The sequence below is a fragment of the Podarcis pityusensis genome, assembly GCF_964106645.2.
Source record: "Podarcis pityusensis genome assembly, chromosome: 18".
NCBI classification, from domain to species: domain Eukaryota; kingdom Metazoa; phylum Chordata; class Lepidosauria; order Squamata; family Lacertidae; genus Podarcis; species Podarcis pityusensis.
This window is the reverse complement of record NC_138043.1, coordinates 7,823,633-7,848,069: the sequence shown is the minus strand read 5'-3', so window position 1 is coordinate 7,848,069 and position 24,437 is coordinate 7,823,633. Positions and strand designations below refer to the sequence as shown.

At 47.2% G+C, this 24,437-nt stretch overlaps 2 protein-coding genes and 1 pseudogene across 5 annotated transcripts in view; all 3 read left to right on the top strand.

The window, feature by feature from the left end:
• LOC308467272 (scaffold attachment factor B1-like) overlaps nt 1-3,752 on the top strand; it is a 38,214-nt gene extending 34,462 nt beyond the window's left edge. The window contains exons 20-21 of the mRNA XM_080988815.1: nt 184-235; nt 2,537-3,752. Coding sequence (XP_080844941.1) covers nt 184-235; nt 2,537-2,666 — 182 coding nt within the window. The 3' untranslated portion in view covers nt 2,667-3,752. The remainder of the gene's footprint in view (nt 1-183; nt 236-2,536) is intronic.
• A 4,325-nt stretch (nt 3,753-8,077) lies between these two features.
• Nucleotides 8,078-24,437, top strand: part of LOC308467303 (disintegrin and metalloproteinase domain-containing protein 10-like) — a 28,073-nt gene continuing 11,713 nt past the window's right edge. Inside the window, exons 1-9 of one of the 3 annotated variants that reach the window (XM_080988896.1) lie at nt 8,078-8,164; nt 9,667-9,811; nt 11,097-11,218; nt 12,551-12,709; nt 15,138-15,229; nt 15,949-16,074; nt 21,060-21,152; nt 21,864-22,023; nt 23,514-23,674. In XM_080988896.1, the coding sequence (XP_080845022.1) occupies nt 8,098-8,164; nt 9,667-9,811; nt 11,097-11,218; nt 12,551-12,709; nt 15,138-15,229; nt 15,949-16,074; nt 21,060-21,152; nt 21,864-22,023; nt 23,514-23,674 (1,125 nt within the window). In that variant the 5' untranslated portion in view covers nt 8,078-8,097. The remainder of the gene's footprint in view (nt 8,165-9,666; nt 9,812-11,096; nt 11,219-12,550; nt 12,710-15,137; nt 15,230-15,948; nt 16,075-21,059; nt 21,153-21,863; nt 22,024-23,513; nt 23,675-24,437) is intronic. The other 2 variants (XM_080988897.1, XM_080988898.1) reach the window with 2 other exon arrangements.
• LOC308467144 (vesicle transport protein GOT1B pseudogene) lies at nt 16,200-16,770 on the top strand (annotated as a pseudogene). Its single transcript has one exon. The product of its transcript is annotated as a vesicle transport protein GOT1B pseudogene (transcript).

Genomic DNA, 24,437 nt, shown 5'->3' with positions numbered 1-24,437 from the left:
GGACACTTTAGCCTTGCAGGCTCACAATCTCTCTGCTTTCAAAGCTCTCCCCCCCCCCCCCGCCGCCTTTTGTTGGCCCTTTTGCTGTAGTTCTAGGGAGAAAAACATGATAAACTAGGCTGAGAGCATCTCAGATGTATTTAGTATGCCCTGCCCTTAAACTTCCTCTTGGTTTTTCCCCAGGTGGGGGCAGAGGGAGGCGTGGCCACATCTTTCATCGAGGTGGAATGTCTGGGTAAGAAGCTTCTTTCAGCCTTGCCTTCAGAATTACTTACTTCGTAAAATTAATAATTGTTGTTATTACTGTTCTATATTTATATATACCCTGCCTTTTTCCCTGACAGGGACTCAAGAGACTTACACACAGCTTGATTGTAAAACAAAAACCCTCAAATCACGTTTCTTTAAAAAATAAAATAAAATGATTGGTTAAAACAAGTTTTAAAAAATCAATTTAAAGCATTAAAAAAATTAAAATAAGTAATAAAGCAACTACATTTGTCTTTTTTCCTTGTTCTGTGTTGCATCCAACTGCTCTCCCCTCCCCCCCCCCGTCCCGATCTCAGAACAACTCTTTCCAAATCTACCTCCCAGCTTCACTAATAAGAGTGACTGTTTTTTGGCATTGCATTACCTAATTGCTGCCTTACACACACATCCTGTGAGGTCTGGTGGCACTAGAGATGCCACTGCCATTTAATTTCCTGTTCTGTCTGAGCGTTATCTAGTTGACAGTTCTTGTTGCATAACCTCCTCCTCCAACAAGGCCAAACAAACCCACAGCTCCATTGCTGCTGTTGCTCCTTTTGAGTTCTGCAGTGTTGCTTTCTCTTTTTTAAAAAAAAAAGTTCAGTTTTAACTATTTCACGTTCGCCTTGGCTTATCACACCTTTATTTAAAGAAAAGAAAAATATTGTGCACAAGCGCAGGTCAAAAACTTGATTTCCAGGTGCGGGAAACTGCAGTAGGGAAGAGAGGGCTCAATTCATGTTTGCAGGTTTCCCACGGGTGTCAGGTCAGCCTCTGAGAACAGGGGGCTGGACTAGATGGGCCCATTGGCTTGATCCAGAAGGTTCATCTGTTAAGTGTTTGACCCAGTCTTGCTCACGAGGGCAAGAGTTTCCTTGTCACTTCCCCTGCACCTGGTGCTCAAATGGACCCCTGCCACACAACCCCCAAAGCTTCAGGACCCCGCTGCAGATTTGAGTCCTGGCAGACTGAGATGCCTGGCAGACTTGCAATATGCAAAAACTTTTGCTCGTTTGTTTTTCCCCCAAATTTTTTAAATGATTTTCCAAAAATTTAAACAAACAAACATAAATCTCAACCCTATTTAAACCAATCTTAGTGACATTGTTAAGTGACTTCCTCGAATCCCCCTAGTTGAATTTCAGTGTATATCATTTTAAGTTTTCCAAAACCAATTTTCTTATAAAATTAACTTAATCACTTAACATCTTTCTTTCTTTCTTTCTATTTTAGCTTTAAACATATTAATTCCTAACATTACATATTTAAATCCTAAGCTTTTGATATTTGCAAGCTTTTCCAATTAAGTTATTTTAACATATTGAACTAAGTAGTCTTTGAATTTCATCCATTCCTCCTGGTACTCCTCCTCCTTCTGGTCACGGACTCTTCCAGTCAGGTTGGCTAGCTTCGAAAAATCCATCAGCTTCATCTGCCATTCCTCCACTGTTGGGACTTCTTGTGTTTTCCAATTCTTAGCTAACAAAATTCTTGCTGCAGTTGCGGCATACAAAAACAATTTAACATCTTTCTTGGGCAATTCCAAACCTGTTATTCCAAGAGGAAAGGCCTCTGGTTTCTGAATAAATGTACCGTATTTTTTCGCTCTATAAGACGCACCAGACCACAAGACGCACCTAGTTTTTGGAGGAGGAAAACAAGAAAAAAAATATTCTGAATCTCAAGCCAGAACTACAAGAGGGATTGCTGTGCAGTGAAAGCAGCAATCCCTCTTGCTGTTCTGGCTTCTGGGATAGCTGCGCAGCCTGCATTCGCTCCATAAGACGCACACACATTTCCCCTTACTTTTTAGGAGGGGAAAAGTGAGTCTTATAGAGCAAAATATACGGTATATTTCAACATTTTTTTCAGTTCATTATAAATCTTCTCCCAGAAGTCTTTCACCTTGGGGCAGGTCCACCACATATGATAAAAGGCACCCTCCTTTTCTTTACATTTCCAACATCACTGTTGTGGTAAACCTTTGCTAATTTTACAGGGCTTAAGTACCATCTATACATCATTTTCCATAATATTTTCCTTTAACACCGTACATGCAGTGAACCTGACCCCTTTCTTCCACAATCTTTCCCAGTCTTCAAACATTATGTTTCGTCCCACATCTCTTGCCCAGTCTGTCGTCACAGATTTAACTTGTTCATCCTTTGTATGCCATTCCAACAACAAATCATACATTTTAGGCAAATGTGTTAACTTTAGAGTCCAACAACTCCGTTTCCAACTTAGTTTTTGTTTGTTTCATGTTGGTTTGTGATCCCTTCCTTAGGCGGGGAGGATTCTTGCCAAGTGCTCCGCCAGCCCAGCCATCGCACAGCGGAGAGTCACAAGAAGAAGGCTTCTCCGGACAAGACAGAGGAAGCAGGCCTGGCGACCCTCGCTTCAGCCGCCGCTATTGAATGTTCCAGCGTTGTTGTTTTTTTTAACTGTACAAATGGCAACAGATGGGGGGGAAAACAAACACACACGCACACTACTGCTACTCCTCCCCACCCCCACCCCCAGTGTACCACTGACTGTGACTTTTAAGTTAACCTTCATTGTTTTACTTCATAGCTCGATATGTGAAAGAAACAAAAGCCATTCGGGGTTTTTGGTAACGTGTATTTCTGTATGTGACCCCTCTCCCCCCCCCCCCGCACACACACGCAAATTTGCCCTCCTCTCCCCCCCCCCCCCCCATTAAAAGAAAATGTTTCTTTTACGGGGCATTCCATTTTCTATAAATAAATAAATAAACCCAGTTTACAATTACGTGACAGCTGCTTTTTTTGGAAGTCTTTTCATGATCTTGGTTTCTCCCCCCCCCCCCCTAAATCGCATATTTTGAGGAGGGGTGTTGGAATTTCAATCAAAGCTAGAGAATAGGAGGGTGAATGGAGCGGTCTTAAATTTGAAATCAGTTTTTTGCTCCTGTTGGAACTGGGAATAGAACTTTGGTTGAGTAACAAGTCTTATATATTGCTTATCTGGTGACATGTTCAGCAGGCAATAATTTTGAACACATACACAGTAGAGGTGTGCTTCAGATTCAAGTGAGCTGCTTTGAGTTAGTGTCCTCTCATACTTCATCACGGTGTCGTACGCTGCTTTGACATCATCTGATAGGAAGTGCCTACAGAGGGTGGTGAATACAGCACAAGATACTATGGGCTGTCCCGTGAATCCGCTGGATGAAATAGCGGAAGAAGAGTGAGGAAAATTCTCAGGGATGATTCACACCCTGGCTGGCACGTTCTTGATCTCCTGCCTTCAGGCAGAAGATATAGAAGCACGATTAGTCGCACCAACAGGGTAAAGAACAGCTTCTATCCGTGGGCTGTTAGGCTGCTGAATGAAAAGATAACAACAGGGCAACTGACTTTCGGGTTTGGTGGGTGTGCGTCAGTAAACGAGGGGAATTAAGACTTAAGCTGAGTGGGGGGTGCTCGTGTAATCTCACTGCATACAAGTTGTACAAGTGGCAATAAAGTATTTCAATTTGGGACGTGTGGAGCTTGTCTAAAGCAGGATCTTTCCGAAGCGCAGACCACAATAGCAAGTTGAAGACAGTGTCCAGTGTTACTCCTGCCCAGAAACAGACCCGTGGAAATGGATCAAAACAACTAACTCAAATCCATTCCTTTCAGTGGTTCTGTTCTGAGTACCCATTGAAATTGGTAGACCTAAGTCAGGTGTGTCAATTTTAATGCTTACTCTTGAGTACGGCTCATGTTGGATACAACCCAGTGTGTCTGCAAAAACTGACATGTTTCTTCTCCTTGCCATGTAAGGAAAAGGCCTGGTTGGGTAGATTTGGGGACAAGTTGGGGTGGGGAGTGACCCTCAGACACCAAGCCCAAACCCCAATCCTATAACAATACATAAAACATGCCGGAGAAGCACGTGCGGTAGGGGGTGGCAAATATCCTCTACCTCCAGGACCGCAGTCCTTCATGGGCAACCTTCCAAAGGCCACATGTTGGTCAGGGTCAGAAGCAAAATCCCAGACACTGGTCAGAGGTTTCTACAGGGGCAGAGAGTGTGTAGCAGTCAGGTGCAGCTGGGGAAGGTAGCATTGCTCACTTGGCTTCCCAATGTGCTGCAAAGGGAGCCAGAGCAACCAGGCCGTAGAGAAATTGGTGCTCTGTAGGCTAAGCAGTGGCACCAATCCGACACTCGTGCTGTTGCGCCGGTGCTCACCTCCCCACTGCTGGTGGTGGTGTCACTGTTCAAGCCATGGGTAGGCAAACTAAGGCCCGGGGGTCGGATCTGGCCCAATCGCCTTCTCAATCCAGCCCGTGGACGGTCCGGGAATCGGCTTGTTTTTACCTGAGTAGAATGTGTCCTTTTATTTAAAAAGCATCTCTGGGTTATTTGTGGGGCCTGCCTGGTGTTTTTACCTGAGTAGAATGTGTGCTTTTATTTAAGTTGCATCTCTGGGTTATTTGTGGGGCATAGGAATTCATTCATGGGTTTTTTTTTCCTTCAAAATATAGCCCTGCCCCCCACAAGGTCTGAGGGACAGTGGACCAGCCCCCTGCTGAAAAAGTTTGCTGGCCCCTGGATTAAGCACACATTGCAGCCAGGCGCATGAGGAGTGGATGTGGCAATGCCACTGAAGGGTGTGGTCTGGTGGGAATCCTGAAGGCCAGATTGTGAGGGTGAAAGACAAGGCAAATCTGAACAGTGCAGTACTTTGCACATGGAATAGTATTGTTGCCCTCCCAAGCAGTGCCTACATTTTCCCTGGTTCGGTTTCCTTCGAATGAAGGTCAATGGAGGCTGACACAAAGTCAATAAGACCCCTTGGAACCGCCCCTAATTTAATAGGCTCTGGGGAGGTCATGCGAGGCCTCTGGGAAGCTGTGGGAGCTTCCCAGAGGCCTCATGCAATCTTCCCAAAGCCCAGTAAGCAAGGCGGATAGCTCAAAAACTTTCCTTACCAGGAAAACAGCACAGAGAGAGCTTTTTAAAGCCTTTCTTACAGGGTTCCAGACAGGTCATATGAAATCTCGGGACCACCTCTTCCAACTGTTCCTTCCCTTTCCATTATTTATTTTCACACCACCTGGGCAAAGCTGTAACCATGCAAGCACCGTATTTTTCGCTCTATAGGACGCACCGGACCATAGGAGGGGGAGAACAGGGGAAAAAAATTCTCCCCCTCTCTGCACAGCGCTCCTTCAGCGAAGCGGCAGGAGAAACGGACCCCCTTCCATTTCTCCTCCCGCTTCGCTGAAGGGGCGCTGCACAGCTCTCTCTCTCTGCTGATGCCAGGAGAGTCTTGCTCTCCCGGCTTCAGCAAAAGGAACCCGAAGCCTTCGGAGCGCAGTGCGAGTTCCCGCTGCGCTCCGCAGGCTTCAGGCGGCTATCCCTGAAGCCTGGAGAGCGAGGGGGGTCGGTGTGCACCAACCCCTCTTGCTCTCCAGGCTTCAGCGAAAGCAACGCGTAGCCTCTGGAGCGCGGTGGGAGCGCTCCCTCTGCGCTTCGGAGGCTTCGCGTTGCTATCGCTGAAGCCCAGGAGCCTGCATTCGCTCCATAGAACGCACACACATTTCCCCTTAACTTTTGGAGGGGGAAAAGTGCGTCTTATAGAACAAAAAATACGGTAAATCATACACAAGTTGTCTACTTGTATATACTGCCTGAGCATAAGGTCAAAGGGTTCACAGCATTAACACGCCAGTAGATTTTCCCCATTAGGAGGTTTCCAGGGAAACCCCAAGCCGCATAGCTTTGGGTCCAAAACCGAGCAAGGCAAGCCTGTGTCTCCAGCATCAGCCAAAGCACACACGCACCGGCATACTGAGCTCCTCATCTGCTAAGCAAATCAGTCTCTTAAACTTAAGCCAAGAAACAATATTCTTTATGAAATTGAATATCAATATACGTATCAAGGCTTTAGACCACTGAAGAAGCCCGGAAAACTACCTTGGGAGTGTGCTACCTGCAAGCCCCAGTAAAAGGGCCCCATCGGGGACAAATAGCAGCCTCTTAATTATTTGGACTGCCAGGGTGAAACGGGTGCAAAACGCCGGCACCCTGTCTACAACTTCAACATCCATCTACAACTTCACTAGCATTTCTCAGTACAGTGGTACCTCGGGTTAAGTTCTTAATTCGTTCCGGAGGTCCGTTCTTAACCTGAAACTATTCTTAACCTGAAGCACCACTTCAGCTAATGGGGCCTCCTGCTGCTGCCGCGCCGCCGGAGCACGATTTCTGTTCTCATCCTAAAGCAAAGTTCTTAACCTGAAGCACTATTTCTGGGTTAGCGGAGTCTGTAACCTGAAGCGTATGTAACCCGAGGTACCACTGTATTGTGAACAACACCAAACTTACCCTTTGTTGGTACCTTCATGAACTTACCTGAAAATATGAAGAAAACAAAAGACTGAGTTAAGCATTTGAAAAATCCATTGAAACCAGACATTATAAGTTCATCTTAGGTTGGGTAGTTTGTAAGCCTCCGTGGCTTTGCACAAGGTTTTGTATATTTCAGAAGATTGATAAAGAATGTATAATTATTTTGGTAATTATTGTGTGTATATTAGTTGCCAACGTGTTGCATGAGTCGTACCACTTGGGTCCAGAACAGAGCAAGGCAACCTTGTGTCTCCAGCATCAGCCAAAGCGCACACACACCGGCTTATTGAGCTCCATCTGAAGATGACACAGCACCCAACCAGGTGAAGTGGGAAAAGGACCAGTCTGGTAACAGCATGGCATCAGATGCTAGATGGCTATCAGTCATGAACGCTTTAGTTGAGATTCCTGCAGTGTAGGGGGTTGGACAATGTAGGGATGCATGTGGCGCTGTGGGTTAAACCACAGAGCCTAAGACTTGCCGATCAGAAGGTCGGCAGTTCGAATCCCCGTGACGGGGTGAGCTCCCGTTGCTCGGTCCCTGCTCCTGCGAACCTAGCAGTTCGAAAGCACGTCAAAGTGCAAGTAGATAAATAGGTACCGCTCCGGCGGGAAGGGGTTGCAGCGCTCATCTCGCTTTACTGGCCGAGGGAGCCGGCGTACAGCTTCCGGGTCATGTGGCCAGCATGACTAAGCTGCTTCTGGTGAACCAGAGCAGCGCACGGAAACGCCGTTTACCTTCCCGCTGGAGTGGTCCTATTTATCTACTTGCATTTTGACGTGCTTTCGAACTGCTAGGTTGGCAGGAGCAGGGACCGAGCAACAGGAGCTCACTCCATTGCGGGAATTCGAACCGCTGACCTTCTGATCAGCAAGTCCTAGATTCTGTGGTTTAACCCACAGCGCCACCCGCGTCCCTTCAAAAATAGTATGCAGCTCATGAAACATTTTTACTAGGAGAAAACAATACAACTTTTGAAGAGAAATGGCGGGACTTAACTGGCCAGCTCAGGCCATGCTCTTACAAAGGAATTTCGTTCAGATGCCTCTTATACTAGAATCTAAACCTCCTAGGAGGAATTGAGGGTTTGAGATCCATTGGCTGCCCTCACCTGGTTTTGCTGGCCAGTCAAAGCCATTTCTTGGGACTGTGGCCACTGACACCTGCTGACAGCTAGGAGCCACAGGTGAGAGCTGAGGGCAGGGTAGGGACCAAAGGTGGACAGACTGTCCCCCCACCAGAGGTACTAACCCCTCCCTTAACACCCCATACATTATGTTTTTAATGCTACGCTGCAGTTGCCCAGTATTGGCAGCAAGGAGCTGGAACTCAACTATCACCAGCCCAAGCTGCAGCCTTCCAGTTAAACAAGCCTGTGCAAGATCCTTCCTGTGTTGTGATGCCTTTGCCTCAAATGACAAACCTTCTCTGAATTCCGACACGCCCTAATCGGAAGAAGGAAAAGAGGTTTCTTTCGCACCATGCTGGCTTTCTGGTATTTAAGTTTCCCATTTTGGAGAGTGATTCTTTCCCAAACGCCTGGCTCAGGTAGGATTCTAATACCATCTCTCTTTTCCCATTTGCTCTCTTCCCTTGGATTATGTCCCACGAACCTCTGTTTTTTTATTATGCTCTCGATGAATCAAAGATATTTCACATTACTTCCATAGTCTGTACCCCTGCCAAAAAAACCACCCCTCCATGTATGTTTACATAGCAACCACTATCAAAGCTCAGGCAGAAAACTTCCAATAGCCATTTTTTTTCTTTGTTTTTAAAGATATTTGAGACAGCAGGAAGTTGTTGCAGGAGTCATGTATATTAGAATAAGGTAGAATAAGGTGGAATAAGGGGCACAGGTGGCGCTATGGGTTAAACCACAGAGCCTAGGACTTGCCGATCAGAAGGTCGGCGGTTCGAATCCCCGCAACAGGGTGAGCTCCCGTTGCTCGGTCCCAGTTCCTGCCAACCTAGCAGTTCGAAAGCACGTCAAAGTGCAAGTAGATAAATAGGTACTGCTCCAGCAGGAAGGTAAACGGCATTTCCGTGCGCTGCTCTGGTTCGCCAGAAGCGGCTTAGTCCTGCTGGCCACATGACCCGGAAGCTGTACGCCGGCTCCCGGCCAATAAAGCGAGATGAGCGCCGCAACCCCAGAGTTGGTCACGACTGGACCTAACGGTCAGGGGTCCCTTTACCTTTACCTTTAAGGTGGAATAAGGGCTTAACTCCATCCAGAGCTTAACATGAAACTCCCCCTCCCTGGGCCTGCTCCGCACCCTTCCATGGAAGGTTGCCTGGAAGGAAATAAAAATAAACAATTTATTGTACCCCGCCCATCTGATTGGGTTGCCCCAACCACTCTGAGTGGCTTCCAACAGAATAACACAACGAAACACCAACCATTAAAAACGTCCCCATACAGGGCTGCCTTCAGATGTCTTCTAGAAGTTGTGTAGTTCTTTATCTCCTTGTCTTCTGATGGGAAGGTGCTCCACAGGGCAGGTGCCACTACCGAGAAGGCCCTCTGCCTGGTTCCCTGGAACCTCATTTCTTACAGTGAGGGAACCACCAGAAGGTCCTCAGAGCTGGACAATGGGGCGTGGAGACGCTCCTTCAGGTCTACTGGGTTGAGGCCGTTTAGGGCTTTAGAGGTCAGCACCAACACTTTGAATTGTGCTCGGAAACCTACTGGGTGCCAATGTAGGTCTTTCAAGGCGGGTGCTATGTGGTCTTGGTGGCCGCTCCCAGTCACCAGTCTGGCAGCCACATTCTGGATGAGTTGTCATTTCCGAGTCACCTTCAAAGGTAACTCCACATGGAGCGCATTGCAGTAGTCCAAGCGGGAGATAACCAGAGCATGCACCACTCTGGCTTGACAGGTAGGGTCTCAGCTGATGTACGAGATAGAATGTGGCCCTCAGTCTGAAAAGGAGAGAGACCCTTGGTGCTATCAGCAGCAGGGATATTGATGGATGTGTGGCAACCAGCCGACTGAATTCTGACCCTCATCCCAACAAAGCCCCCTTTGAGTCTCTCCCTCTCCGTTTAAGCCAGCACAGTTGCACACCCCAGAGCCTACGTCAAGCGCCATGAGAGGCTGTCTTACGACAGAGGAGCTTTGGAGAAGATGCATCAAGAGGCAAAGAAGGAAGGAGACGGGAGATCGATCTTGCTCGAGTTCCAAGCCTACCGGAGGTACAGTAACACCATCCGTTCAATGTAGGGATTGCTATGGGATTGCTATGAGGAATTATAACATATAGAGTAAGCCATCTGTGTCAGTAATGAAAGCATTGCGTTGACTGGGTTTAAACTATTTTGATATGATTCTTGATCAATCCACATCTCTGCATCCTTGTTCCATTTCTCTTTCTTGACAAGTCACGTACACAGACAGGCAGGCATCCTGGGTCATCAAAGACAGTGGGCAGTTTCTGATATGTTAATCTTAGGATGTTAATCTTAGGGCCAGGAAACAGATCTCACCTGAAGGTGATAATGATCGCTGTCCTCCTGCCCATCCTTCTTATCATGTGTATTGCTTGTTTATCACCTCTGGGGTTGCCAGACGGCACTCCTTTTGTAGTTCTGTTTTGTTTACCCCAGAAATATGTGTGCTTAATTAGTTTTGGTAGTTTAACTTTGACCCCACGTGGGGTTTGTTGAAATGCTCAGAAGAAATCTGATTGGTTCTTAGAACACTCTGTAAAAAGGTCTTTTGTGAATAAAACGACCTGGGCCAGGGGCTGGAGACAGAGATTATTATACACACCCTTCCCAGAGTCTTGCTGGCACAAGCCTCTGTGTCTATTTTTATTAATCAGAGTTCAATCCTTCCTTTACTTTGGGAACGCCTCAGTTCAACAGCCAACTTTTGCATGAGTGGGGCAGGTATCTGTGGGTGATGCTCAGTCAGTACAGCATGAGACTCTTGATCTCAGGGTCATGAGTTCAAGCCCCATTTCGAGCAAAAGACTCATGTATTGCAGGGAGTTGGACCAGACAACCTTGTAGTAATAATAATAATAATAATAATAATAATAATAATAATAATAATTTTTATTATCTATACCCACCCATCTGGCTAGGTTTCCCCAGCCACTCTGGGCGGCTCCCAACAGAATTAAAAGCACAATAAAACATCAAACATTAAAAACTTCCCTAAACAGGACTGCCTTCAGATGTCTTCTAAAAGTCAGGTAGTTGTTCATTTCCTTGACATCTGGTGGGAAGGCGTTCCACAGGATGGGGCGCCACTACCGAGAAGGCCCTCTGCCTGGTTCCCTGTAACCTCACATCTTGCAGGGAGGGAACCGCCAGAAGACCCTCAGAGCTGGACCTCAGTGTCCGGGCTGGACAATGGAGAGACCCCACAATTTGTCCCTTTTTTAAAAAAATGCAACAAAAGTTATTCACTCTGGTGTCCACATCAAGCAATGAGTTCCGCAAGCTAAATGCATGTGTCGAAACTGTGTTTCAGGGTCTTCAGACTGAGACTATGGAGGGACAGGAGTGTTTTTGCAAGAGGCATTGAGATCACCAGGAGAAACGGAGACGCCGGGCCCACGAACCTCTCTTTCATTTACTCTGGCATCCTGGAAGGTGACCAAAAAATAATTTAAAAAAATAGGTCTGGAAAGATGTCAGCATCTCACAAAGGGGGATAGAAAAAGAATGTATTCTCTCTGTCTCCCACCTGCCTTTCTTTCTCTCTACCGGAAAAGAATTCCAGACAAGTCTGCCCTCGAAAAACTCCTATTCAGAGCAGATGCTCTGAAATTAATGAATTCGAGCTTTCATTTTAAAAGGAGGGAGGGGACAAGCTTCTGTAGTCCTTAAGGCAGTGAAACTGTGCTTGCAAAGTCCTGGGGCGACGGCTGGCAAAATCCCAGAAGGCAAGGTGTGCTCAGCACTTTGAATGAATCAAGATGAATAAATTGTGCAAAATGGATGCAGATTTACAAAGCTTCCCCAACTTCAGGGACTGGGAGCCCTTGGCCCTCTCAGATGGACTACGACTCCCATCATCCCTGAGTGTTGCCCATGCTGGCTGGGGCCGATGGGAGTTGGAGTCCAAGGACATCCCAGCTGATGCCTGCAGTTTGCAGAGTTTCACATGGGTCACATAATTATGGTCTGTGTGTGTGGTTTGGGAGCTGCGCGGTCAGGGAAAAAACAACGCTGTCCAGGGTTGTAAAGACTGCGGAGAGAATAACTGGGTGCACTCTTCCCACCTTGGATCAAATCTATGCTTCCAGGTGCCATAAGAAAGCTGCAGAGATAGCGCAGGACAGTGTGCACCCCGGAAATGATCTCTTTCAGCTTCTGCTTCTGGAAGAAGGTACAGGGTTATAAAGACTAGGACTAGCCGCCTGAGAAACAGTTTCTACCCAAATGCGATTTTGGTTTTAAACGCAGTGTAAGGAGTCTTTATGGGAGTATATTGCATTTAATTATGGGGTATCAGAGTTAGGACTTGCCAATCAGAAGGTTGAATCCCCGCGGCGGGGTGAGCTCCCGTTGCTCGGTCCTTGCTCCTGCCCAACCTAGCAGTTCGAAAGCACATCAAAGTGCAAGTAGATAAATAGGTACCGCTCTGGCGGGAAGGTAAACGGCGTTCACCAGAAGTGGCTTAGTCATGCTGGCCACATGACCCGGAAGCTGTACGCCGGCTCCCTCTGCCAATAAAGTGAGATGAGCACCGCAACTCCAGAGTCGGCCAGGACTGAACCTAATGGTCAGGGGTCCCTTTACCTTTTAACAAGGCTGGTATAGCAGGCTTGTTGGTTTTTGAATGTCTGATGTAGATTTTTTTCAATTTCATTGTTCTGTATGGGACAATGACAATAAAGATTATTGTATTGTATTGTATAATGTTTGGATGGATGGATTTTAGCCCAGCCTGCGCTAATGACCCTGCTGACCTTCCCACAGGAGAGCCAGGTTCCTCTTGCCACGGGTCCATCATCAACGGCCTCTTTGAGGGCTTCATCCGGACGCAGAATGGCACCTATTACGTCGAATCTGCTGGGACGTCTTCCTCCAGCCAGACCTCTCCAACTCATTCATTCATCCATCATGAGAGTGACTTAGGTCAGTGGCTTTCAACCCGTGTGCAGTTGCACCCTGGGGTGCCTTGAATGGTGATCAGGGGTGTCACAGGCAACACTGGCCTCTGCCCCTGTGCCCTTATTCCCATATGGGGTATCCAAGAGCCCATATAGAGTCCTTAAGTGGGTTCTCTATCGGTAGGAGAAAATAACAGAGGCCAACCAGAGAATATTGAGAAGCAAAGCAGCTAGTCAGCCTGATCTTTATTGATCTGTTGCAACAGGGTGCTCCCCTCACACGCAGGAAAGGAGGAGGACCCAGAACCAAGGTGTGCCCGCCCTTATATAGCCATTTTGAAATTCCCTGCCCTAGAGCTCAAGACCACCTCTCCATACATCACAGAAGGGGTGTAGCCCAAGACCACCCCCCACAAACATCGTACCTACATCACCGAAAAGGTGATCTACAACAGAAATTTGAGTGTGTTGTTGTTTTTCCTTGTCTGCCAGGTTATCTGATAATGCCTTATCTGATTGCCTTTCCTGGTAGTCTGGCCATTCCTTTGAGATGGTGATTACCCAATTCCTGAGACAAGGGGAAGGTTCCCTCACCCCCTCCCTCCTTGCAGAGAAAACATTTGGTCAGTTTAGGAGTCAAAAAATGGCTTCAGGGCGGTCTTCCTGTGCTGCTCCAGACATGTGGTCCACAAAAGTGATTGTGCTGATTTTGGTAGTGGGCTGCATGTGCATGATATCTGCTGGAGGGGTAACCACTCCCCCAACCTAGACATAAATTCTTGCAACAGCTGGAAGGGACTCCGAGGATCTGATTGCGTTATCATATTCCTTAGTGGGGGGGGGGTCATGTAAACTGCTCTACTGAATTATGCTTTCTATGGGGTAGGGGGGCACTGGGGGTGACGGGTGGTGTGATAGGAATTTTGAGGTCTGAGATATATGTTAAATGTTCATACGTGTACCAACCAAGCACGTACATTGATCAGCACAGGAAGACCGACCTGGAACCATTTTGATTCCCAAACTGTCCTAAACTGACCAAATGTTTTCTCTGCAAGGTCAAAGCAAAATGTACAAGCCTCCCCATTGTCTTTTCCTTCACAAATCCTGTCTTAAGGGTATGTCTGTGTATGAATAGGGTGAGCCTGTGACCTGGCCCAGGAACCAAGTATTTATCATTACAAAAGACTAGCCAGGCTCCCTAGGCAATCCAATCAAGTAACCTGACAGACAGGAGATAGACAATGACAGGAGAAAAACAACATTCAAATTTCTGTTTTAGACCGCCTTTTTTGTGATGTAGGTATGATGTATCTGAGGGGTGGTCTTAGGTTACACCCCTTCTGCGATGTATGTATGATATTTCTGGGGTTGGTCTTGAGGTAAAGGGTAAAGGGACCCCTGACCATTAGGTCCGGTCGTGACCAACTCTGGGGTTGCGTGCTCATCTTGCTCTATAGGCCGAAGCAGCTGGCGTTTGTCCACAGACAGCTTCCGGGTCATGTGGCCAGCATGACTAAGCCACTTCTGGCGAACCAGAGCAGCACACGGAAACGCCGTTTACCTTCCCGCCAGAGCGGTACCTATTTATCTACTTGCACATGACGTGTTTTTGAACTGCTAGGTTGGCAGGAGCAGGGACCGAGCAATGGGAGCTCACCCCATCGCGGGGATTTGAACTGCCGACCTTCTGATCGGCAAGTCCTAGGCTCTGTGGTTTAACCCACAGCGCCACAGGGTGGCAATTTCAAAAGTCTATATAAGGCCTTGTGTGCCATTGTTCTGGGTTCCTCCTCCTTCTCCTTCGTGTGAGGGGAGCACCCTGTTGCAACAGATCAATAAAGATCAGGCTTACTGGCTGCTTTGCTTCTCAATATTCTCTGGTTGGCCTCTGTTCTTTTCTCCTACCAACAGGGAACCTATATAAGGACTCTATATGGGCTCTTGGATACCCCATAAGGGAAAAAGGGCAGATTTTTGTTTACAGCAGTGGCTTGAAAAGATTTGGGGATCCCCTGGTCTAAATTGATTCTAGATCCTGCCGTGCGGCTGATGGATTGAAAGCCCTCCCCTTGGCGAGGTTATCCACACCTTTTCCTCTCTGCGCATGCCCAGGTGAACGAAGGAGCACATGGCAGATCTTGGTACAGACCCACGCACATCATCGCTGGGCAGGTGTGGTGACATAACGCTCCTCAGGTGGGAAAATACAGCATCAGTCTGCAGCAGGCTAGAATTCTTGGAACGAAGCCAGTTCCCCACAAAGCCCTTTTCAGGGGCCAGAAAGTCTGCTTTCAATCTCGACTGTGTGTGAGGAAAACAAAACCCAAGTGCTTGTTGGACTTCAAAAACAAAGATCCCTCAGGGGAGTTCCGCTGCATGAAGAGATTCCCTCTTGTCTTGAGACTCTGCAGCGCCATTATGGATTTTTTCTTCTTCTCCCCCACTGCTAGACTATCAGCTCTGGGGTGATTCTGAATCCGTGACTTTGGCTCAGCGGACGCACCAGCACCTGCAGGACTTCCAGAGAAAGCTCACGGCAAAGGTGAGGGTTAAAAGCTGAGAAAGGGGGTTTCTTAGTTTAGAGGAAATACGAGCAAGAGGTGGCAGGGTTTATAAAAGTACCGTATTTTTTGCCCTATAAGACTCACTTTTTCCCTCCTAAAAAGTAAGGGGAAATGTGTGTGCGTCTTATGGAGCGGATGCAGGCTGCGCAGCTATTCCAGAAGCCAGAACAGCAAGAGGGATCACTGCGCAGCGATCCCTCTTGCTGTTCTGGCTTCTGAGATTCAGAATATTTTTTTCCCTTGTTTTCCTCCTCCAAAAACTAGGTGCGTCTTGTGGTCTGGTGTGTCTTATAGAGCGAAAAATACGGTACTTAAAAAAACAACAACAACTAGAGTCCTTTTTGTTGGGGATAGCTAGGTATGCAACAACTGCGACCTGTGTTTTGTTAGCCCCAAAGTGGAAAACGAGCGAAGTCTCAACTAAAGAAGAATGGCAACTTAAAATTGATGGAATATGCGCAGCTTGTGGATCTAACACATGGGTAGGCAAACTACGGCCCGGGGGCCGGATGTGGCCCAATAGCCTTCTAAATCTGGCCTGCGGACGGTCTGGGAATCAGCGTGTTTTTACATGAGTAGAATCTATGCTTTTATTTAAAATGTGGGGCATAGGAATTCGTTCATTCCCCCCCCCAAAAAAAAATAGTCTGGCCCCCCACAAGGTCTATCTCCCTGCTTCACCTTTTCTCCACAACAGGATCTGGAGCATTTACTGCGGCGGAAGAGAAGCCTCGACTATTCAAAGACCTCTTGCTTGCTGCACATTCAGGCTGACCACCTTTTCTACCGAAGGTTTGGCTCCATCGAAGCCGTGATCGCCCAGGTACCAGAATCTACAAAGGAAGCCTCTTAACCAGGGGTGGGGGGTGGGGGGTAGGGAAAGTTGATTCCATTCTCATTTAAGGATGGATTTATCCAATTTGCAATTACCCAAAAACAATACGAGAACTCTGCGCTGCTCCCACCGTCGCAATGTTTTCCCTTATGGACACTCAGAAAATTGGAACGGGTCTCACAGGTTTTGGAGTGTTTTTCCTTTTCTTTGGAATGATGCTAATTTTTGATAAAGCACTTTTGGCTATTGGGAATGTTTTATTCGCGGCTGGCCTGGCTTTTGTGATTGGTTTAGAAAGGACTTTCAGATTCTTCTTCCAGAAACACAAAGTGAAAGCCACAGGTTTCTTTCTGGGTGGTGAACTTATAGTTCTTATTGATAGGAATGGTCCTTGAAATTTATAACTTCTTCCTCTTATTCAGGGACTTTTTCCCTGTGGTGGTTGGTTTTATTAGAAGAGTGCCGGTCCTTGGCTATCTCTTGAATTTACCTGGCATTAGCTCACTTGTAGATAAATTTGGAGGGATGCGGGTGGCGCTGTGGGTTAAACCGCAGAGCCTAGGACTTGCCGATCAGAAGGTCGGCGGTTCAAATCCCCGCAACGGGGTGAGCTCCCGTTGCTCGGTCCCTCCTCCTGCCAACCTAGCAGTTCAAAAGCACGTCAAAGTGCAAGTAGATAAATAGGTATCACTCCGGCAGGAAGGTAAACGGTGTTTCTGTGCACTGCTCTGGTTCGCCAGAAGCGGCTTAGTCATGCTGGCCACATGACCCGGAAGCTGTACGCCGGCTCCCTCGGACCATAGAGCGAGATGAGCGCCACAACCCCAGAGTCGGTCACGGCTTGACCTAATGGTCAGGGGTCCCTTTACCTTTACCTAGATAAAGTTGGAGAAAGCAATAGCATGGTATAACGGCAAGTGTGCCAAAGACTGGTTCTAAACTTATATTATTTATAAGATCCTTCTGAAGAAAAGATCAGTGCAAAGATTCTCTTGTGTACAGAGGCAAAGTTTGTAACGGTCTTGACGTAAGTTTTTAATTTACACCATAGTCTGCAAAATACATTTTTAGCAAAGGGCAAATGTGCAGCCAGGACTTTCAGCAATTCTGTGAACTGAACTGAAGAAAAAGTCATGGGGAAACCCATGGTATTAAAACTGTTCAAGACTACTTAATGCTTTTGGGAATACGAGAACCAAAATCCAAGCTTATCAGGATTTTGCAAAGCAGTTCTCCAGCCAATGTTTACAGGTGTGCAGATCAAGGGAAGTCAAGAGTCCTGCTCCATTCTGCCTTGGTCAGACCCTGCCTAGAGTGCTGGGTATCACCGTTTAAGGAGGATATTGACAAGGCGGAAGGTATTGAGAGGAGGGGAATCAAAGGCCTGGAAACTGAGCCTTAGGGGGAACAGCAGAGGGAGCTCAGCATACTTAGCCTGGAAAAGAGGAGACTGAGAGCCGATATGAGAGCCGTCTTCAAATATCTAAAGGGTTGTTGCACAGAAGATGGAGCAAGCTTGCTCCATATTGCTTTGGGAAGCGCAAATTGGATAGATGCGGCCAAACCAACTTTCTCCTCCGGCCGAGCTGAAACCTTGTTGTTGTTGTTTAGTCGTGTCCGACTCTTCGTGACCCCCTGGACCAGAGCACGCCAGGCACTCCTTTCTTCCACTGCCTCCCACAGTTTGGTCAAATTCATCTTGGTAGCTTCGAGAACACTGTCCCACCATCTCGTCCTCTGTCGTCCCCTTCTCCTTGTGCCCTCCATCTTTCCCAACATCAGGGTCTTTTCCAGGGAGTCTTCTCTTCTCATGAGGTGGCCAAAGTCTTGGAGCCTCAGCTTCAGGATCTGTCCTTCCAGTGAGCACTCAGGTCTGATTTCCTTCAGAATGGAGAGGTTTGATCTTCTTGCAGTCCATGGGACTCTCAAGAGTCTCCTCCAGCACCAGAATTCAAAAGCATCAATTCTTCGGCGATCAGCCTTCTTGATGGTCCAGCTCTCACTTCCGTACATCACTACTGGGAAAACCAGAGCTTTAACTATACGGACCTTTGTTGGCAAGGTGATGTCTCTGCTTTATAAGATGCTGTCTAGGTTTGTCATTGCTTTTCTCCCAAGAAGCAGGCGTCGATCGCTGCCTTGCCGTGGCGAAGGGGCTTGAATAACTCAGAGGAGCTAAGACCTAGCTGCCTTTTACGCCAGTAATGTTTGCGTGGCCAAAGGATCTGGTCCTCATGATTTTAAAGGAAGGGCTGATTTAATCAGGAACACATAGGGAGGTAGCTGATACTGAGCAAGACAATACAGGTCATTCGTCAGCAGACCATGCGACTCTTCTTCTCTGAAGGTGGATTCCAGCCCCACGTAGGGCAAAAGATTCCTGCATTGCATTCGGCTGGATTAAATGATCCTTGGGATCCCTTCCAACGCTACTATTCTGTGATTCTACAGCTGGTATTGAAGGAATGGGTTTCTGTGCAGCCAGTTTGAAATGGGACCCAAAAGCCCCATTTTTCCTCCTCCAAGGGAGCATTTCTAAAATGCATTAACTTGACCTTTTCAAGTTCAGGAAGCTTGAGCTTGAGTCAATGTATAAGCAGAAAACCCAGCTGTATAAACAAGTGCTCAAAGCCCTCTCCTTCATCAGTCCGTGACGGCAATGAGTGGCCTTGACAGTTCCAGAGCAGAGCAGGGATGGCACGTCTGGGTCTTACATCCTGACCACAAAGACCACAGACTTTGTCAGGTCTGACAAGAGACCCGGGAGCGGCGCCAGGAGTGCTCTTAGAGCTGGTGACCTCTTGCTCCAAGAGGAACAGGAACAGGACACCCTTTTATGGTCAAGAGTACTGGAACAGGAAAACCCTTTTATGGTTAAGAGTACTGGAGCAGGAACATCTGTGATGTCAACTTGCGTGTATAAGCTGACGTGGCTGGATTCCTGGGGAAGCGGGAAGAGGTTGCCTGGAGGATATATATGCTGCATGAAATTTCTCATTTCTTTGGACTTGCTGTGAACTAACCACGCAAGTGCCTTCTGCTATCTGGAGAGCAGAATAAACTTTCTCTGAATCAACCTCAGTGTCATTTGACTTCCTTTCTCCCTCCCGGGAGCAACACAGACCCCACCAGTTAGTAAAGTCTAATAAGGCTACAGTATGGGCTATTTAGAGTCTTTCCTGACTTCCGGGTTGGCGCCATCGCCGAATGGCGGACTCCCTCCGAGCTCCGGAGGGAGTCGGCTCGGCAGGGGCTGGGTCCTACCGCGCCGGCGACGCGGGGACCCTTAAAAACCACGGGCACGGGGCCCGTGGACATGGGGACTCGGCTGGTACCGTCAGCGCCCTCCCGACTCGTGAAGGAGCCTTTTTAAAGGCTACGGATCGGGTGCCAGGGAGTGGCGTGGTACTTTGAGTCTATCGCTTCCCCTGCCGAGTGCAGCCGCATGCCATTCGTCGGAGAGCGCTGGCTTCTTCCATTTGAAATTCGGACATTTAACAAAAACCCGTGAGTAATTGGGTAACCGGGTACAAAAGGAGAAAAAAAAAAGGATTTTTTTTTTCGGATTCGGCACGAGCGGGGGGGATCTAAAAAGGAAGTCAGTCCCCTCCCTGATTGTAAACATGCTAAAACAAGGACTGAGAAACCAAGATCAATTCAGAAGTTTATTGCTGATTAAAAATACCAAATTCCACGATGGAATCATTACAAGAATTGTGCTGGAGGAGAGTCGAGGGTGAGAGGGAAAAGGCAACCCCCCCCCCCTGGGAACCGGGGCGATTCAGAGAACCTGGCGGAGAGAGATGGAGAGTTTGACAGCTGTCAAAGTAGCTGTCAAATCTTGAGAATATAAAGAGGGCTTTGCTACAAGTATTTTGCTGGTTAATTTTGATACAATTGGATATAAATATGGATACAAAATGTCGGGGGGAAAAAGAAACAACAACTTGACTTTTGGATGAGAGGACACAAAGTTATTGCAATCCCTCTAGACGGGCTTTGGGACATTACAAGCGGCGTATGTGGAAAACTACTCTGGGATGTGTACTACTGGTCTTAGCTCCTGGGAAAGTAGCAAAACTGAAAATATTGTTTTGTCTACAGAGGTGACAACACAATAGAATCTTTCTATTTAAGTAAGCTCCTGAATAACAAACCTCTGTAGAGATACTAGATTTCAGAATAAGAATGGTTTTGCAGCTGAACAAGACAGAAACCTGAGAAAGTAAGAAACAAAAGAGTAAAGGACCAACTACGCCACGGCAAGAACAATGGGAGGAGCAACAATGACCAAGGGAAATTAAAGGCCTCGATTAGACTGGATTTTTGAAATTAAACATTATCAAAACAAATAAATTTAAAGAAAACCGGCAAGATGGATTGAGAAAAATTTGGCTGTGGACATGAGACCTCCAGGCCGACAACATACAGACTGATGGACATAGGGAATCTAAACCGGGGAAGGGAGGGGGAATTCTAGAATCCAAAGGCTATGTAATCAACTTCTGGAACCTTCTTCTATTTTCTATCTTTTATTTTTTTTTTATATAACTTTGGTATTTTGATTTAACATGTTTTGGAAAAAAAAAAAAGGGGGGAATTCGTGGAAGGAAACGGGGTAGATTTTGGGGAAAAAAATCTTTGTTCTATTTTGTTAAAGGTGAGGAGTGATGTTAAGATTGCAATTTAAATTGGCTATTAGGCATAACATATTAGGTTAAATTGGGAATGAGAACTTGTGGAACCAACGTAGGGAAAGAGGAATACAGTCGGGAGGGGAAGGAGGGAGTCCCAGAAAGAAGGTTATTAAAATAAGGGTTTAAAATTGGTCTCTTTTCTTTCTTTCTTTTCTTTATCTTTTCTATCTTCTTTATTCTGTTATTATTGGAAATTTTAATAAATATGAAGGGAAAAAAAAATATTTAGAGTCTTTCCTAGCCCTCCCATCTCTCTCTGCCTTTCTCTCCCACCAGATTGCCAGCTACGTAAAAGCTGTAAATGCCATTTACGAAGGGGCAGAATTTGATGGAATCGGGAACATCGACTTCAAAGTTAAGACCATCAACGTAAGCACAGCTCTCTTAGTAGAGTTTCTACGGGGATATATGCTCGGTATTTATCACCCCTGCTCTGCAAAAATCTCCAAATTAATCCGAACGTCAGTGTCTAAAATCCCTGGTAGAGGACAAGGATCTTGAGATCACGTTAAGGGTAGCCAAATTCTGTGCGATTGCCATAAAACTTAGTGAACAAGTTGTGCTATCATAATGATTAAGGTTTTAAATGATAATTTTAGGTTATATGCTAGTGACTAAGTTTTAATTTCTATATTTTTTAACTGTTGAATATCTGTATTGTCCCTGTTATACCTAATTGCAAATTCAAATGTATCCCTATTATGTTTTATGACTTTCTTGATATTATATGTGGGCTGGAACTGGTCTGTGACCAAAATAATAAAATTCATTCATTCATTCCTCTCCTTTCCCTTCCTCCCCTGCAACAAAAACTCTGTGAGGTGAGTGAGGCTGAGAGACTTCAGAGAAGCGTGACTGGCCCAGCAGCTGCATGTGGAGGAGCGGGGAATCGAACCCGGTTCACCAGATTACAAGTCCACCGCTCTTAACCACTACACCACACTAGCTCTGTGTTTCTGTGCAGGGTTTCAGGCAGTCCCTGAGGTGCCCTGGGTCAAAGTTGTTTCTGGACTTTGTAAATCAATGCAAAATACTAAAGCAGCGTCACGTGCCCAGGTGTGTCTTATCCTTCTTTCGCAGATCGTGGAGGAGGAGGACCGCTCAGAGTCGCCCTTCATCAGTCCAGAGATGCTCCTGATGATGCACTCCAAAGCCAACTGGAACAGTTACTGCTTAGCTTTCCTGCTCACTGACAGGGATTACAGCGGAGTTCTGGGCATCGCTTTCAACGGACAACCTGGTGAGTGAGCAGAGAGGTGGTTCAACAGCCCTAGTCTTTGCCTTTGGAAGGAAGAACGTGAACATACAGCCACAGACCGACCTATGTGGATAATTTTTTATTGCTCTGTTATTAACTCGCCACCCGTCTCCAAATAAATCTTAGGTAAATAATACAAACCAACAAGACATCCAAAACACTGGCGACACAAACGAGAATAAGTTAACAATAAATAACAGTCTTAAAAAGCAGAGACATCACCTTGCCAACAAAGGTCCGTATAGTTAAAGCCATGGTTTTCCCAGTAGTGATGTATGGAAGTGAGAGCTGGACCATAAAGAAGGCTGATCGCCAAAAAATGGATGCTTTTGAATTCTGGTGCTGGAGGAGACTCTGGAGAGTCCCATGGACTGCAAGAAGATCAAACCGATCCATTCTTTAGGAAATCAGCCCTGAGTGCTCACTGGAAGGACAGATCCTGAAGCTGAGGCTCCAATACTTTGGCCACCTCATGAGAAGAGAAGACTCCCTGGAAAAGACCCTGATGTTGGGAAAGATGGAGGGCGCAAGGAGAAGGGGACGACAGAGGACCAGATGGTTGGACACTGTTCTTGAAGCTACCAGCATGAGTCTGACCAAACTGCAGGAGGCAGTTGAAGACAGGAGTGCCAGGCATGCTCTGGTCCAGGGGGTCACGAAGAGTCGGACACAACTAAACGACTAAACAATAACAACAAATAAGAGGACAGGGTTTTAAACACATACACACGTTTAGAACCACAAAACAGGTTGGGGTTTTTTGACAGGGGCTCAGAGAACAGGGGGACATGATAAGTCTTTTCTCTCTCACACACACACACCCCAGACCCTGCTTTTGACGTATAAGGCCACTTTCCATGTTTCTTTGGTTTCTTCTGCCTCATGAGGACCAGAATCTTACATTATCTTTAAAGGAAGACCCTTAGGTTTGTTCCCTGTCATCTCCAGGCAGGGCTGGAACAGGACCCTGGAATCCTGGAGAGCCGCTGCCAATCCGTGTTGACAATATTGAGCTCCGTGGCCTGATGGTTTGACCTCCAATGTCCCTGATCTCTCACGTTTCGGTTATTTTTCGTGTTAATATCTACCTCCTGGGACACGGGTGGTGCTGTGGTCTAAACCACTGAGCCTCTTGGGCTTGCCGATCGGAAGGTCTGTGGTTCGAATCCCCACAACAGGGTGAGCTCCCTTTGCTCAGTCCCAGCTCCTGCCAACCTAGCAGTTCGAAAGCACGCCAGTGCAAGTAGATAAATAGGTACCACTCTGGTGCGAAGGTAAACCATGTTTCCGTTTGCTGCTCTGGTTCGCCAGAAGCGGCTTAGTCATGTTGGCCACATGAACCGGAAAAACTATCTGTGGACAAGCGTCGGCTCCCTTGGCCAGGAAAGTGAGATGAGCGCCACAACCCCATAGTTGTTCGCGACTGGGCTTAACTGTCAGGGGTCCTTTACCTTTTTTTATCTACCTCCCAGGTGATTCTGGAGGGATTTGCTCGAAGCAGCGCACTTTCCAAGACAAGGAGGTCTCGATGAACACGGGGCTGATCACATTGCAGAAATATGGACAGCTCCTTGCTCCGAGGATGATCCACGTCACGCTTGCCCACGAGCTTGGACACAGCCTGGGTGCCTACGTGAGTTTGTTTCTTTTCCGGCGTGGAAAACAAAGAAAGAAAGCCAGCTTCCTACACCATTTCCTTTCGTGATGACTCCACCGCCCTGGGTGTTGAGCTCAGATAGAACGGGCAATGCTGTGTCATCCGAAAAGCAAAGAGCAAGCTGACCTTTTACTGCTGATTCAGGCTCCACGCCGTGGCAACCCTACAATAAATGCATTTATTGTACGTTTCCGAGCACAATTCAAAGTGTTGGTGCTGACCTTTAAAGCCCTAAATGGCCTCGGTCCAGTATACCTGAAGGAGCGTCTCCACCCCCATTGTTCTGACCGGACACTGAGATCCAGCGCCGAGGGCCTTCTGGCGGTTCCCTCATTGCGAGAAGTGAGGTTACAGGGAACCAGACAGAGGGCCTTCTCGGTGGTGGCGCCATAGCTGTCAACCATCCCTTATCCCAGCGCCGTGTCTCGCTGCTGTCCCTTATTGATGATGTCCCTTAAATTTCCCGGGTTTCAAAGGAAGCAGCTCCTCTCCCTCCCTCACTGGCCAGGGAGGAGGGAGGCTCCAACTGTGTTGCTTGGCTGCGTTGCTCACCCAATAAGGAGTCTAAGAACGACTGGGGGGGTGGAGCTTGCATGCCTTGTGCCGATCAAATCGGCCGCGTTGCCTGGGGACTCGCCTTTGCTCAGCGCTTCCCAGCGGAGAGGTGACGGTGGTTTTCCTTGCTGCATCCCCTTTGCCGGGTTGCTGCGCTGTGGGAACCACCGCTTGAGGCTTCGTT